The 14,178-nt window shown below is 45.7% G+C and overlaps 2 protein-coding genes across 2 annotated transcripts in view; both read right to left on the minus strand.

Moving 5' to 3' along the window:
* Window positions 1–6,575: 6,575 nt before the first annotated feature.
* On the minus strand, window positions 6,576–10,951 carry LOC308317045 (beta-crystallin A4-like; the record flags this gene model as incomplete). The annotated part of the gene is made up of 4 exons (XM_080765835.1): window positions 6,576–6,599; window positions 9,751–9,892; window positions 10,123–10,241; window positions 10,916–10,951. The coding sequence occupies 4 exons, from the start codon at window positions 10,949–10,951 to the stop codon at window positions 6,576–6,578; spliced, it is 321 nt and encodes a 106-aa protein (XP_080621961.1).
* A 2,065-nt stretch (window positions 10,952–13,016) lies between these two features.
* Window positions 13,017–14,178, minus strand: part of LOC308317047 (ADP-ribosylation factor GTPase-activating protein 1-like) — a gene marked incomplete at both ends in the record, with an annotated part of 1,326 nt that continues 164 nt past the window's right edge. Inside the window, 2 exons of the mRNA XM_080765838.1 lie at window positions 13,017–13,469; window positions 13,566–14,178. The exon at window positions 13,566–14,178 is cut by the window's right edge and continues 164 nt beyond it. Of these exons, the coding sequence (XP_080621964.1) occupies window positions 13,017–13,469; window positions 13,566–14,178 (1,066 nt within the window). The remainder of the gene's footprint in view (window positions 13,470–13,565) is intronic.

The raw sequence follows: 14,178 nt of genomic DNA on the forward strand, positions 1-14,178 counted from the left end.
GGATGGAGCAGGGTTGTCCCCACGGTGTGCCCATTGTGATGTATGAGGTGACGTTGTGGTGTGGTTGAACTTGGCCTTTAAAAGCTAGATCGTAGCGTCAAACCCGCCAGAGTGTCTGTGACAGAAAAGAGAACAGAAAGGGATAGAAGACTAGAGAATATAAGAGAATATACCTTTTTACCTGATTCAAAGAAATCACTAAACGCTATTGTTCAGATTGTTCTATACTGACGGAGATGACTATGATTGAGAAGACAAGTGCCCCCTCCTCCACTCGAGAGGAGAGCAGCCCTGTGTCTTGCGTGACAGTCCCCGAAAACAATCTCCCGCAGCAAGGCAAGAATGAAGAGACACAGGCGCAGGGCGTCAGGTACCCAGAAGGCCACCAGCTGTTTGTCGGAAACATCCCTCACGACGTGCACAAGGCCAAGCTCAAGGAGGTCTTTGAGAAGTACGGAACCGTCGTGAAGATCAGCATCAAGAGTGGCGGCATGAAGGTCCGCAACTTTGGCTTCGTGACGTTTAGCGACTCGGCGCCCGTGCAGAACATCCTCAGCAACAGGCCCATCAAGCTGCACAGCTACTGGCGTCTCAACGTGGAGGAGATGAAGACGCGCTCGTACAACAAGGCCGCGACGACGACCGCCAGCGGGGCGGTGAAGTCAACAGCCCAGAGGCCTGGAGGCCCTCCTCCAGCTGTCCATAATAATGGCCCCCGACCAGCGTGGGACGCTAAGAGGACGGAGGCACAGGCGTGGGGAGTCAAGTACCCCGACGCCCACCAACTGTTTGTCGGCAAGATCCCTCAGGACGTGCACGAGGCTGAGCTCAAGGAGTTCTTTGAGTCGTACGGGACAGTCCTGAAGCTCAGCATCAAGAGTGGTAAGAAGGTCCCCAACTTTGGCTCCGTGGTGTTTGACGACGCCGCGCCCGTACAGAAGATCCTCAACGACAGGCCCATAATGTTCCGAGACGGGGTGTGTCTCAACGTGGAGGAGATGAAGACAAAGGAGACACAGGTGCAGGGAGTCCGGTACCCCGATGCCCACCAGCTGTTTGTCGGGAAGATCCCTCACGACGTGAGCAAGGCCGAGCTCAAGGAGCTCTTTGAGCAGCACGGGACAGTCCTGAAGCTCAGCATCAAGAGGGGCGGGATGCTCCCCAACTTCGGCGGGATGCTCCCTAACTTTGGCTTCGTGGTGTTCGACGACTCGGAGCCCGTGCAGAAGGTCCTCGGCAGCCGGCCCATCATGCTGCGTGGAGACGTGAGCCTCAACGTGGAGGAGATGAAGACTCCCTCTTCAGGCTCTGCAGAAAAGCCTACGACCACTTCCAGTGGGACGGTGAAGTCGACAGCACAGAGACCCGGAGGCCCTTCGACCGTCCACAAGGGCCCCAGGCCAGTGTGGGAAGGTAAGAAAGGAGAGGCACAACAGGCGTGGGGAGTCAAGTACCCCGACTCCCACCAACTGTTTGTGGGGAAGATCCCTCACGACGTGCAGGAGGCGGAGCTCAAGGAGTTCTTTGAGAAGTACGGCACGGTCCTGAAGCTCACCATCAAGAGCGGAGGGAACTACCGCAACTTCGGCTTCGTGGTCTTCAGCGACTCGCCGCCCGTGCAGAAGATCCTGGGCGAGAAGCCTGTGACGCTGCGCGACGACGTGGTCCTCAACGTGGAGGAGATGAAGACGAGGGAGACGCAGGCGCGCGTGGCCCGGTACCCCGACGCCCACCAGCTGTTTGTGGGGAACATCCCGCACGGCCTGAACAAGGCCGAGCTCAAGGAGTTCTTCGAGCAGTACGGGACGGTCCTGAAGATCAGCATCAAGCGGGGCGGGACGTTCCCCAACTTTGGCTTCGTGGCGTTCGACGACGCGGCCCCGGTGCAGAAGATCCTCAGCAACGGCTCCGTGATGCTGAGCGGCGAGGTGTGTCTCAACGTGGAGGAGATGAAGACGCACTCGTCGTCGTCGGGCTCGTCGGACAAGGCCGCGAGGACCGCCAGCGTGTCGCTGCGGTCCACAGCAGAGGCTGTGATGTGCCTCCATGTGGAGGAGACGAAGGTGCGCCCGGCACACTCGAGCAAGGCCACGGTGACTGACTGCAGGTCCGAAGTTCAGAAGGAGGAGGCTGCCGTCATGGAGACGAAAGCACACGTCTCGCTGGAGACCCCTCCAGCCGAGGAGCTCACTGCTGTACCCTGCAGCCCCACCTCGGGACCCACCTCCACGGCCTCCACTGTTTCCGCCCCGCGCGTAAGGAACGTCCTCGACCTCGACTCCTTGCCCATAAAGCTTCGCGGTGAACGCCGTCGGGATGTGCAGGAGGCGAAGGTGTGGCCTATGCGCTCCTCGGACAAGAAGGCCGCGATGGCCGCCAGCCCCGAACCCGAGCCGGAGGAGGCTCGGGTGGAGGAGGAGGAGCTGGAGCCCGCCACCTCGGAGATGAAAGCAGACATGCTTCTGGAGCCTCAGCCAGACGAGGAGGAGCTCATAGAGGTGAGCCCAACGCCCGTCCCAACCCCCATTGCAGAGAATTTCATAAGTGTCTGATGATGTTTCCGTCGCATGTTTTAGATTTTTGGAAGGTTTAAATATATAATGTATACCGTACTCAATAATAATCAAAATCAATGGGGCTCGGATTGAGCTGAATGCCAAATGCCAGAAATAAATAATAGTAATAATACTAATAATAATACCAACAACAATAACCATAATAGTAATAATTACAATTATAATATGAGACGAGTGCCTGCATTCCCCTGTTATTGTACAACACAATGACTCTACTGTAACACATCTAATCATTCAATACATGCAGAAAGAAACACGCAGCGTCTCTCCACATTGACATCATCATTCATGATGAATCATAAATCCAGATGAGAGCCACGCACGTTAAGCGTCAAACCCTCCCAAGCCCACAAACTTAATTTGGACAAGAAGATCCACCACAGAATAGAATGTGCGATGATGAGGCTTTGGCGTGGCTGAGGGAAGAGTGTTTGAGAACATCGGTGCATCCAAACCAAGATAAAAGCTCCTTGTCTATGGAGCAGTATAGTTCTGCCTTCCCTGCCCATAGTAGTCCAACATCTGGACCACCCACAGACCACAGTAGACATCTGAAAGCCCTTGAGCAGCCGTTATACCACCACGTGATGTCTCCGCGAGACGATAAGGCAAAATTGGCATCAATGTATTTAGAGGAATGCCGACTTCCCCCAGCATCTTCTCCATGCACCACCACTCCAGCAGTACTCTGCACTATAGTTATGATGGATAGGCCAGGTTATGGTCTACACATTTTCAAGCACGCCAAGCAATGATTGATGGTCAACTGAAGGAAGGGAAATGTTCACATTATTAGTCACTTATTTTTTTGTTTTCATTTTTTATTTCATTTTTTTTTATTTAACGACGTCATGGATCTTCCCGCGAGGATCCATGCCATCATTCAATAAAATGTCCGTGGCTAATCTGTGATTGTGATTTTTTTCTTATTTTTTTCCCCTTAACTTTCCTTTCGTTTCCTTTACTTTCTAGAACTTTATTTCATACTAGATGACTGATGTCGTTCCCATAATTATGGTTCCTGAGATCCACATGATTAGATTTTTTTTAACACATTGTGTATGTATTTTGCTTTTTTCTGTATTTCTTTTTTTAACCTTAAAGTGGGCTGCAGCTGTGCCCAAATATGGAGATGACTGATTATATAGTACTGTTTTCATAGATTGACTAGACTGGCCAAGTATTATGATGATGTATGATGATGTATGTCTGATCATAAGCCCCTCACACGTGTGATTTTTTAATTTTCTTTCTTTCTTTTTTTGGAGGGGCACTAGCCACTAATGACAACTTGGGATGTCATATGGCCAATATATATATATATACACATCTTATGAGTGGTTTTGTTTTATTATAACTAGAGCGGTGCCCGTGTTGTGATGTCAGAACAGGCCAGCTCCATATATGGACCATGGTGCAGAGGCCATGTCCATGCAAAGCCCTTTTTTGAGTGGTTCTGGACAACCGTGAGTCCGACCGACTCGACACCGGGCACTGCACTCCCTGCGGTTCTCGAGTCACGTGACGTGCATTACGGACGGACAGACAGAGACATGATGCTTTTAAAGAGATAATATCACTGCATTCATGTCTCATAAGTCATGACGTAGATAGTGGCAGTGCTACTGCAATGAATGACTGCCCCCCCTGTGATGTCATGTGGCAGCCACAGTGGGGTGCCTCCTCACTTCACACAAGTGTGATTTAGTTTTAAAGAGCTTCAGAGACGGGGAGAAGCCATGAACACACTTCAACAAACCAACCTTCCCCTTGTTTTTCTTTTAACCTGTGCAGCACTTTGGTTGACTTTGTTATGATAAATGTGCTATAGAAATTAAGTTGAGTTCAGTTGCGAGTTCTGCTGGACGAAGGTTTGGCCCCAGCGGAAAAGGCCCAAGTTCAACGTTCTATAGCTGTTGCACAGTGAGAGGATCGTATCATCTCCGTGTGAGCCTTTTTGATACAGAGACAGTCATGGTGGCAAGACTAACTATTCAGGAGGGGAGACATTTAAATATGAAATAAATGCTTAAACAACATGTAGCTAGTTGTAATGTTAGAGTTCACAGAAGTGAATTGATTGGAGAATATAAATATTCTCTATATGTTCATATACAATTAATACTCTTTATTTTTTTCGCTTCTGAACGGGAACCCATTTTGGTGTTAGCATCATGTTATGCTTTAGCTATTGAAAAATAGCAGATCTACAAGCTCGTAGCGCGCCACCGAGTGGCGCGCTACGAGCTTGTAGGTCTGCTATATTTTTGAAAAATCGAAGAACGACTGACATTTTTAGAATCTGATCTCAGGTCAGAATGGGTTAATCAGACCAGTGTGTGTCCAGTGGAAACCTCGTATGAATCTGATCTCAGGTCAGAATGGGTTAACATGCTGTTCTCCAATTCCAATGCAACCAAGACAACTGCTATACATTCCGAGCAGTTCCTATAGAACAAACCAACATGCTTAGATATTTCTAGGGAGTAACAACTACTGATAAGTGAGGACAAGGTCAGAAGGCCTCTCTGAGCGAGCAGATGCCGCTCAGCAGTGTATGTTATACCACTGCTGGCGCTAAGTTTCACCTTATCAGGTCAAGACACTTCGCTATACATCCATCAATGGGACCAGTCAAGTTACCAGTTTAGGCTGGTTGCTGGCTCGGCTCCCTGCCAGTTGTCTCCCACTATGTTAGAACCTGTCAACTTAAGACCCACCCTAATTCTGTGCCTAGATATACCCAATGAATGTGCATTTTCCCTCATGTCTGCCTTTCTTCCAAAGAGAGAGAGAGCTTGAAACGTTCATCACTTGTATTATATACATTTTAACTTAGAATAAATTTACCATCAGATTTCTCATCTTGTGCTTAATAATCTTCGATCAGAACCATTCAAGCCTGTTTTCTCAACTCGCAAGACATTACTCTATATAAGCCATATCTCCAAAACTGGTGGGTCAAACTGAACAACCAATGTCAATTTGAAGCTCAAATCAAAAATAAAAAATCAATGACTTCGGTCAGAAGCGGTCACATACTCAACTTTACCGATTCCACCTGACTTTCAGACATGATGTCATGTGACATGATGTCATGTGGTTGGTAGCACAATCTAAAAAATCTGCAAGGAATCGACATGCCCTACACAGAAAATCACACTCGTGTGAAGTGAGGGGCTCTTATCATCATACATCATCATACATTCTGTGCTCAGCCCGTGGTACACACAGACACACAAAGCTGGGCATTGGAGGGGCCCTCAGAAAATGCAATATTTAACGGCATGGTAATTAAGTGATGAGTTATGTTTTTTATTTTTTAACTCTGAAAATATGAGCTCTGTTCTTGGGGATGACCTTTTACTCAGAGCCTGGTAGTCGATGGTCACTGAGGGAGCGCTTGTTTTACAGGCGACCGGATTAAGGTTGGTGAGGGGTCCGTTAAAATGACCGGATTAAGGTTGGTGAGGGGTCCGTTAAAACGACCAGATTAAGGTTGGTGAGGGGTCCGTTAAAATGACCAGATTAAGGTTGGTGAGGGGTCCGTTAAAACGACCAGATTAAGGTTGGTGAGGGGTACGTTAAAATGACCGGATTAAGGTTGGTGAGGGGCCTGTTAAAACGACCAGATTAAGGTTGGTGAGGGGTCCGTTAAAACGACCGGATTAAGGTTGGTGAGGGGTCCGTTAAAACGACCAAATTAAGGTTAATGAGGGGTCCATTAAAACGACCAGATTAATTAATAATTATATAGACTAAAGGCTACATCATTTAACAATAACGTCACTGTTACGTCAGTCATCTCTGCAGCAGAGGTTGTCAACGTTTTGTCAGTCCAAGGATCCCCTTGGCTGAGAGAACAGGATGAAGCAGGTATATCCCCAGATTCCCCACCACTATACATTGTGCTTTGTCTTCCTGTGCAAACCCCTACACTCAAACCACGGCGTTCAGTCAGTAAGTGTACAATTCAACCAGCTAAAACAATGTCTCTCGCTAATTGTTTGGCTCCGAGCCACTCTGGAAGGAACACATCGCCACCAGAGCAGAGCTGCACATCGTTGTCGGGCCGTGTTTAAAAGATGTCATATTTTCTCATGCCCCATTATCTCCTCTATGCCAGGTTTCTGCCAACTGAAGTACTGTATGCACACGCACGCACATACACACGCACACGCACACACACGCACACGCACACGCACACGCACACACACACACACACACACACACACCACACACACACACACACACACACCTTGGCGACTATAGCTACTGTGCGACACGGCCATATACGACAACATAGGGTGTTAATTTATGAAAACAGAGATAAAATAAAATAAGGAGGTGCACGGTTTCTGTCCGACAGTGATGAAACATTGTTTTCTCTCTTTCCATCTGGAGGCCAGTATAGCCTACAGTATTATCAGCACTACAGTCTAGTGTCCGCGTGCTCCTTTGGCCTCCCGTCTCTTTTTAATAATACCCACCCAGTGGAACATAGCTGTGATTAACCCTCATGTACCTTTGTTTTGTTTTTTATATGAAGATTCATTTCTCATCTCTGCATTATTGGACTGCGCAGCAGAGGGAAAACAAAGGTCAGGTCAGGTCCCCTTTTTTACAAATAGCCTCAATACGCATGTTGCATTCCAGACCGTGGTCCGTATTATTATTAACCCATTCTGACCTGAGATCAGATTCATACGAGGTTTCCACTTTGACACACACTGGTCTGATTAACCCATTCTGACCTGAGATCAGATTCTAAAAATGTCAGTCATTCTTCGATTTTTCAAAAATAGCAGACCTACAAGCTCGTAGCGCGCCACTCGGTGGCGCGCTATGAGCTTGTAGATCTGCTATTTTTCAATAGCTAAAGCATAACATGATGCTAACACCAAAATGTGTTCCCGTTCAGAATGGGTTAAGGCGGATCACGTTTACAGCAAAGAAAATGCAGATTGCGTTCCCCGCACACGTACAGTGTGTACAGTGTGTGTTGGAGACACATATGCTGCAATGAGAGGTTTAATATCGAGGGCAAATGCAGGTTTTTTACACAGTAAAATCAATGGTGGAAAGAAACTAAGTACATTTACTTAAGTACTGTAGCTACTACTTGAGTTACATTTTGAGGTATTTGTATTTTACTAGAGTATTTAACCCATTCTGGGCGGGCACCCATTTTGGTTTAGCACTATGTTATGCTTTAGCTATTGAAAAATAGCAGATCTACAAGCTCATAGCGCGCCACCGAGTGGCGCGCTATGAGCTTGTAGATCTGCTATTTTTGAAAAATCGAAGAACGACTGACATTTTTTAGAATCTGATCTCAGGTCAGAATTGGTTAATCAGACCAGTGTGTGTCCAGTGGAAACCTCGTATGAATCTGATCTCAGGTCAGAATGGGTTAAATGATATCCAACATTTTTACTTCTACTCCACTACATCTCTCAGATCCAAATATTGCACTTTTAGTCCACTACATTTATTTGACAACTTTCGTTACTTTGTAGATTTTGAGTATTATTACAAAACAAAATATGACAAAAACACCCTCAGTCGATATATATACAGTACATAGTGTAGAACATGAATACTGCAGATTATGAACTCGGTTTAGTTTACCGCAGCATTGATGCACAGCGGGTGCTTTTTTCAAGGGCCTGAAGTTAACCATTTCTGACCTGAGATCAGATTCATACGAGGTTTCCACTGGACACACACTGGTCTGATTAACCCATTCTGACCTGAGATCAGATTCTAAAAATGTCAGTCGTTCTTTGATTTTTCAAAAAATAGCAGACCTACAAGCTCGTAGCGCGACCACTCGGTGGCGCGCTATGAGCTTGTAGATCTGCTATTTTTCAATAGGTAACACCAAAATGGGTTCCCGCTCAGAATGGGTTAAGGCTCTGACAGACAGACAGACAGACAAAGTCAGTTCATCAGCTGTAATGTCACGTATGTGATACTGTAAAATATTAAAATGTCATATGATCAGAGAAAGCCTTTTTCTTTTCTTTTTCTTTTAACTTTCGTTTTTTTTATTTTACAATATTGGTCCAAAAGTGTAATCACGGTATATCTGCCATTTTATCTCTGTCAGCCTTTTAAATCTTAATTGGATGCTGAATAATTCACCTACTATTTATGGCCCAGAAATAATTTATTTTGCCCAGAGTCTACTACTACTACTTTTCCCAGGCATTTATTATACATTATCATTTTCAACACGGCTCAGCTTAACGGCACGGACGTGAAATCCATTCACAAGCTGCGGGAGGTACGGTATAATATGGCTTTTATTTTAACCATTAACCCATTCTGACCTGAGATCAGATTCATACGAGGTTTCCACTGGATACACACTGGTCTGATGAACCCATTCTGACCTGAGATCAGATTCTAAAAATGCCAGTCGCTCTTCGATTTTTCAAAAATAGCAGACCTACAAGCTCATAGCGCGCCACTCGGTGGCGCGCTATGAGCTTGTAGATCTGCTATTTTTCAATAGCTAAAGCATAACATGATGCTAACACCAAAATTGGTTCCCGTTCAGAATGGGTTAAGACTCAGGTCTTAATGGTTAATGGCCAAAATGTATATATACGTAGGTTGAAGTGGTTTCAATGTCCTTTTTCCCCTCACTGTATACGTTTCTTTTCCCTTTTTGCTTCCTTTATGATGAATTCCTGTTCTGTTCTTTAACTATAATAGAAGTGTATATTTGTGTACGTCTCTAAATGTTTTGATGAATTGAACATGGTGGACCCTCTTGTAAACAAGTGTAATGCTTAATTGGGTCGTCCACTCACAGTTAACAGTCCTTGTATTGAGTTTGTGCTTGAAATGTAGGCCTACTGTAATTCTGCAAACTGTTAATAAATATTTCAATCAAATCAAAAAAGTGCTTCTCATTATCAAACCTCTTCAAGTCAAGGAGCCCCACGATTATATGTAACCTCCGTCAAACACCGGTCAACTATAATAAGTATAGCGTTTGAAGTGGTTCAAACATATGAATATTGGGAATGCAAACAAAGATAACCTATATAGCATAATGGAAAGAACTATAGCAATGGTGGCAAATAATGAGAGGGACTGGTTTGGTTTGGTTTGGTTTGGTTTGGTTTGGTTTGGTTTGGTTTGGTTCGGTCGTTTGACTTACAGCGCAGGCGATGGGCCTGAAGGAGGTCATCCTCTCGATGTGGACGGCGTTGCTGCCTCCGAAGGCGTCACACTGGGGGTACTCTCCTCTCTCCAGCACGAACTGCTGGCCCTGGTAGGAGGCGTGCTCGTAGCCGACCCAGCTATACACCCCCAAGACAGAAGAAGGATGATGATGATTATCAATTATTATATACACTCATAATATCTATCGCTAAAAAGTAATATGACCAAAAACTAAACTGAAACTCAGTTAGTCTATATGCTTGTGTGTGTGTGTGTGTGTGTGTGTGTGTGTGTGTGTGTGTGTGTGTGTGTGTGTGTGTGTGTGTGTGTGTGTGTGTGTGTGTGTGTGTGTGTGTGTGAGACTCACGCTCCGCTCTCCACCCTCAGGGAGCGCACGGTCTCGAAGCCGAACTCCATCACGTTGCAGCACTCGGAGGTGAACTCATGGCGACGGCCCTGGAAGCACTCCTCGTCGAAGACAATGATCTGAGAGACACGAGCAGGGACAGGAGGACAGTAAGTTAAGATAATGATCTGAGATACACAAGCAGGGACAGGAGGACAGTAAGTTAAGATAATGATCTGAGAGACACAAGCAGGGACAGGAGGACAGTAAGTTAAGATAATGATCTGAGAGACACAAGCAGGGACAGGAGGACAGTAAGTTAAGATAATGATCTGAGAGACACAAGCAGGGACAGGAGGACAGTAAGTTAAGATAATGTTCTGAGAGTCAATGAGCCGAGGAGAGATAGGAATTAGGAAGTAAAGACTATGATCTATCTGTCTGAGAGACAAGCAGGACCCGGAAGTACACATGTAGAGTAAGGGTCCATTTTGAAACCTCCCAAAGAAAAACCATGGCTACATGCCACCCAACCCCTCACTTCACACAAGTGTGATTTCTTTGAATACATCAAGCCTAACAGCAGTACTCCAAAGGCAACTAGTATTTAGCATAAATATGATGAAATAATATGCAAACACACACAAAGTGCTTGTGAACCTATAACGCCGTCAATGAGCTGTGAGCGCGGCCTCAAATACTCCTGGCCGTCAATGTTGAACAATCAATCTTCATCGGTAAACGGACAGCTATATGAAAAGACCGCCACATTTTGTGTTCAACAATTATTTGTCACCAAACGATACCACTGTACCAGACATGATGATTTGTCTTCAGCGATGTGTCCCATCTGAGGAAGTGGAACAAAGTTGAAACCAAGTGAAATGAGTATTGACTACTTCTTGGACTGAAGCAAATGACACGAGGTCCCATTATTTATAATTTCATGCCATTTTTATTTGATATATCCTCTCATTCGTCCCTGACAAAACGTCACTTTGATTGCCTTGGCCGCGTGTGCGTGCGTGCGTGCGTGCGTGCGCGCGTGTGTGTGTGTGTGTGTGTGTGTGTGTGTGCATGCGTACTGCTGATTGCTGTGGAATAGCAATCAGCAGTACAAAATGAGTGATGAAAGAAAAAAGCGCAGATGAATAGTTGTTGAAATAAGAGGGACGAGGGGGGGCCACTGAGAAAGGTCTGTTGATGATGGGACTAATTAAAATCCCACCCATTAGCTTGCTGGTAATTGGGTGATTTATTCTACTGGGGGAGTGACTGACAATCAAACCATGTTAGCAATATTTAAATGGAGGTGAAACAAAAAAAAAACCTATTATAACGGTTGGGAGGACATGCAGGCTAAATGGAAATCGCTGTAACTTTGAACTTCGACTAATTGGCAAATATCACAATCACCTAAATACAATGCATGTAGCTACTATACAGCAACTATAGCCCGATTTCCATTATAGAATTTAGCTTAAATAATTAAAAGATCACACCCATGTGAACTTAAGTGCTCTCATCATCATGCATCATCATCATACATCACATGCCGTGCTCAGCCAATCAAATCATCACAAATGTAATTCTGGTAATGTAATTCAATCACTATTGGCGTCTTCACTCTTCTGGCCTCACTTTCATCCTCAATAATTATGTACTTTGCTCAGCCAATCAAATCATCGCTATGGGGTGATCAGCCAATCAATCGTCCAATGCTAGGCATAGAAAAAAGGTAAACCTCTGGCATCTGTTTTAAAATACAAAATGACATGTTTTGTGTGCACAGCTGGCCTACTGGAGGCCAACTTAGTATTTGTTTTTTTAAATGTTCTATATTTTTTTAAAGTAGACCGGCACCTGGAAAGCGGGAACAATTCTGCCAGTCAGGAACGATGCAAGTTGGGAATGCATGTCCCGGTTATGCAGTGCCCGTTGTACCCATTGTCAAAGTACTCAATTCATCCGTCTCAATGTCTCCTTTATGTCCATATATGGAGATCTTTGTGTCTGTCTGTCAGTCCCTTATCTCTGTAGCTCTCTATACCTTTTACATCTGTATATGGAATAGCAGATCTACAAGCTCACAGTGTGCCACCGAGTGGCGCGCTGCGAGCTTGTAGGTCTGCCAGTTGTATGCCTGTGTCTGGACAACCGTGATTACCATCTTCTCGCCAGGCACTGCACTCTGTGTCAGTCAGGAATTTAAAGTTTAAGATATTTACATTTAATTACACTTATAACAGAAGTCTATAAATTCGGCTCGGATTGGACTGAAACAATGCGCAAATTGGGAATCATAAGTCATAGATACGTAATGATTGATGTCAGACCAGCCAGCAATTATTGTTTTTCCGTATGGTTACACAGCAACATAGCCTAGTAGCCAAAAAGTGAACCCGGACATGTTGAGTACACCAACGTTTTATGTTAGAAATGTTTAGTATGGATCCCCAGCATGTAAAAACTGCCAGAGATGCTAACTAGCATAATTATGTTGAGCAATTTTCATAATTGGCATAATATGTGACCATACCATTAACAACCTATATAGAAGGCAAAATATTCAAAATTTCATCGTGCTTTATCTAGCATGTGGCGTGTCAAACTAGGGGGTTTTCATGATGCTGAATCCATTCCAAGCATTAGTTTAGCAAAAAAACACTCATTGGGCTTAAAACGGCCATGCCCACTTGTGCCCAAATGTGCTGACATCATCAATTTGTGACGACGGCATTGAGAATGAGATAAACTGCACCCTATGACGCCTAGGATGTGAGCTGGAGCAGCGCTTTACTAAAGGGAAAGAAAAGCTCAGGTAGGCTCAGGCAGGGATCAAGGGCACTGAGTGTGAGGCCACTACCAGCCAGCCTTATCCCAGGTCTCCTCAGTGGGATTGGAGGGTGAGGCCACTACCAGCCAGCCTTATCCCAGGTCTCCTCAGTGGGATTGGAGGGCCTCTTATCCTTGATGTCTTCTGTGTTCTCGCTGTTGTCGTCCGGTGTCTCCAAGCAGTCGCCTGTGGCGTGTTTGTTGTCGGATGCCGTCTCAGAGTCCCAAAGTTCCCAGCTGTCGGACTTCTTAGCAGGATTGTTGAGGGTCCAACTATCACTACTGGGAGATTGCTTGGGCTTAAAGGAATCGGAGCTGCCGAGTGTTTCACAGGCGTCCTGTGCGACATGTTGATCGGAAAAGCCCTGAAAATAGCCCTCAGTGGAATCCGTGTTCCGGTAGCTGTCTCCAAATAACCCGTCTTCCGTCTTTCCAGTGAAGAGATTGGTAAACTTTACACCAGCTCCCTGAACTTTATTTGCAAGCCCGGTGATGCCGGCTGCCATGTCATCGAGCAGCGTCCCGTCCTTCACCTTCTCTTGGGTAGGTTTGATAACGTTATCGTTTACTTTGCTTGCCAGCCCAGTGATGCCGGCTGCCATGTCATCCAGCAGTGTTCCATCCTTCACCTTCTCTTGGGTAGGTTTGATAACGTTATCATTTAAAGTGTGTCCTAACTCTGTGGCCTTTAAGGTTGCTTGGTTTGCAAACTTAGCAGTATTACCTTTTGCAGCAGTAGCAAACTTGCCAGCACCAGCTGTGAAGCTGGTCCAACCTGAATAAATAGAGGACATGGCACTGTTCAGGAAATCGTCTTTCTTTTCTGAGGCCAATGAGTTGCCAAAGCCAACGTATGAAGTATCTCGATTCCCTCCACTCTGATAGGAATTCATATCATTGCTCAACCAGTCTTCAAAGGCCTTGTCTGTGGGTTCGGATGAGCTCTGACCAGGACCTCCAGAACATTGGGAGGGTGACAGGCTAGACTTGGTCTGGGGAGGTGTCCAATTTTGGGCAGAGGATGTCTCAATTGACCATTCCTCACCCTCGGCTAAAGTTGCAACCTTGTCCCTGAACAGTGCAGCAGCTCTGCTGTTATATTTCCCCTCCAAGTTCCAAGTGGGGTCATAGTCATCTTGAAGTTCAAGAAACAGACGGAACTTTCCATTCCCTCCTGCTTTCATCTTCTCGAGTTCAACATCCTTCCACTTGTCCATGGTAACAGAGCGAACAAAACTGAAC

This window comes from Protomyctophum bolini (genome assembly GCF_963924005.1).
Source record: "Protomyctophum bolini genome assembly, chromosome: 6".
NCBI classification, from domain to species: domain Eukaryota; kingdom Metazoa; phylum Chordata; class Actinopteri; order Myctophiformes; family Myctophidae; genus Protomyctophum; species Protomyctophum bolini.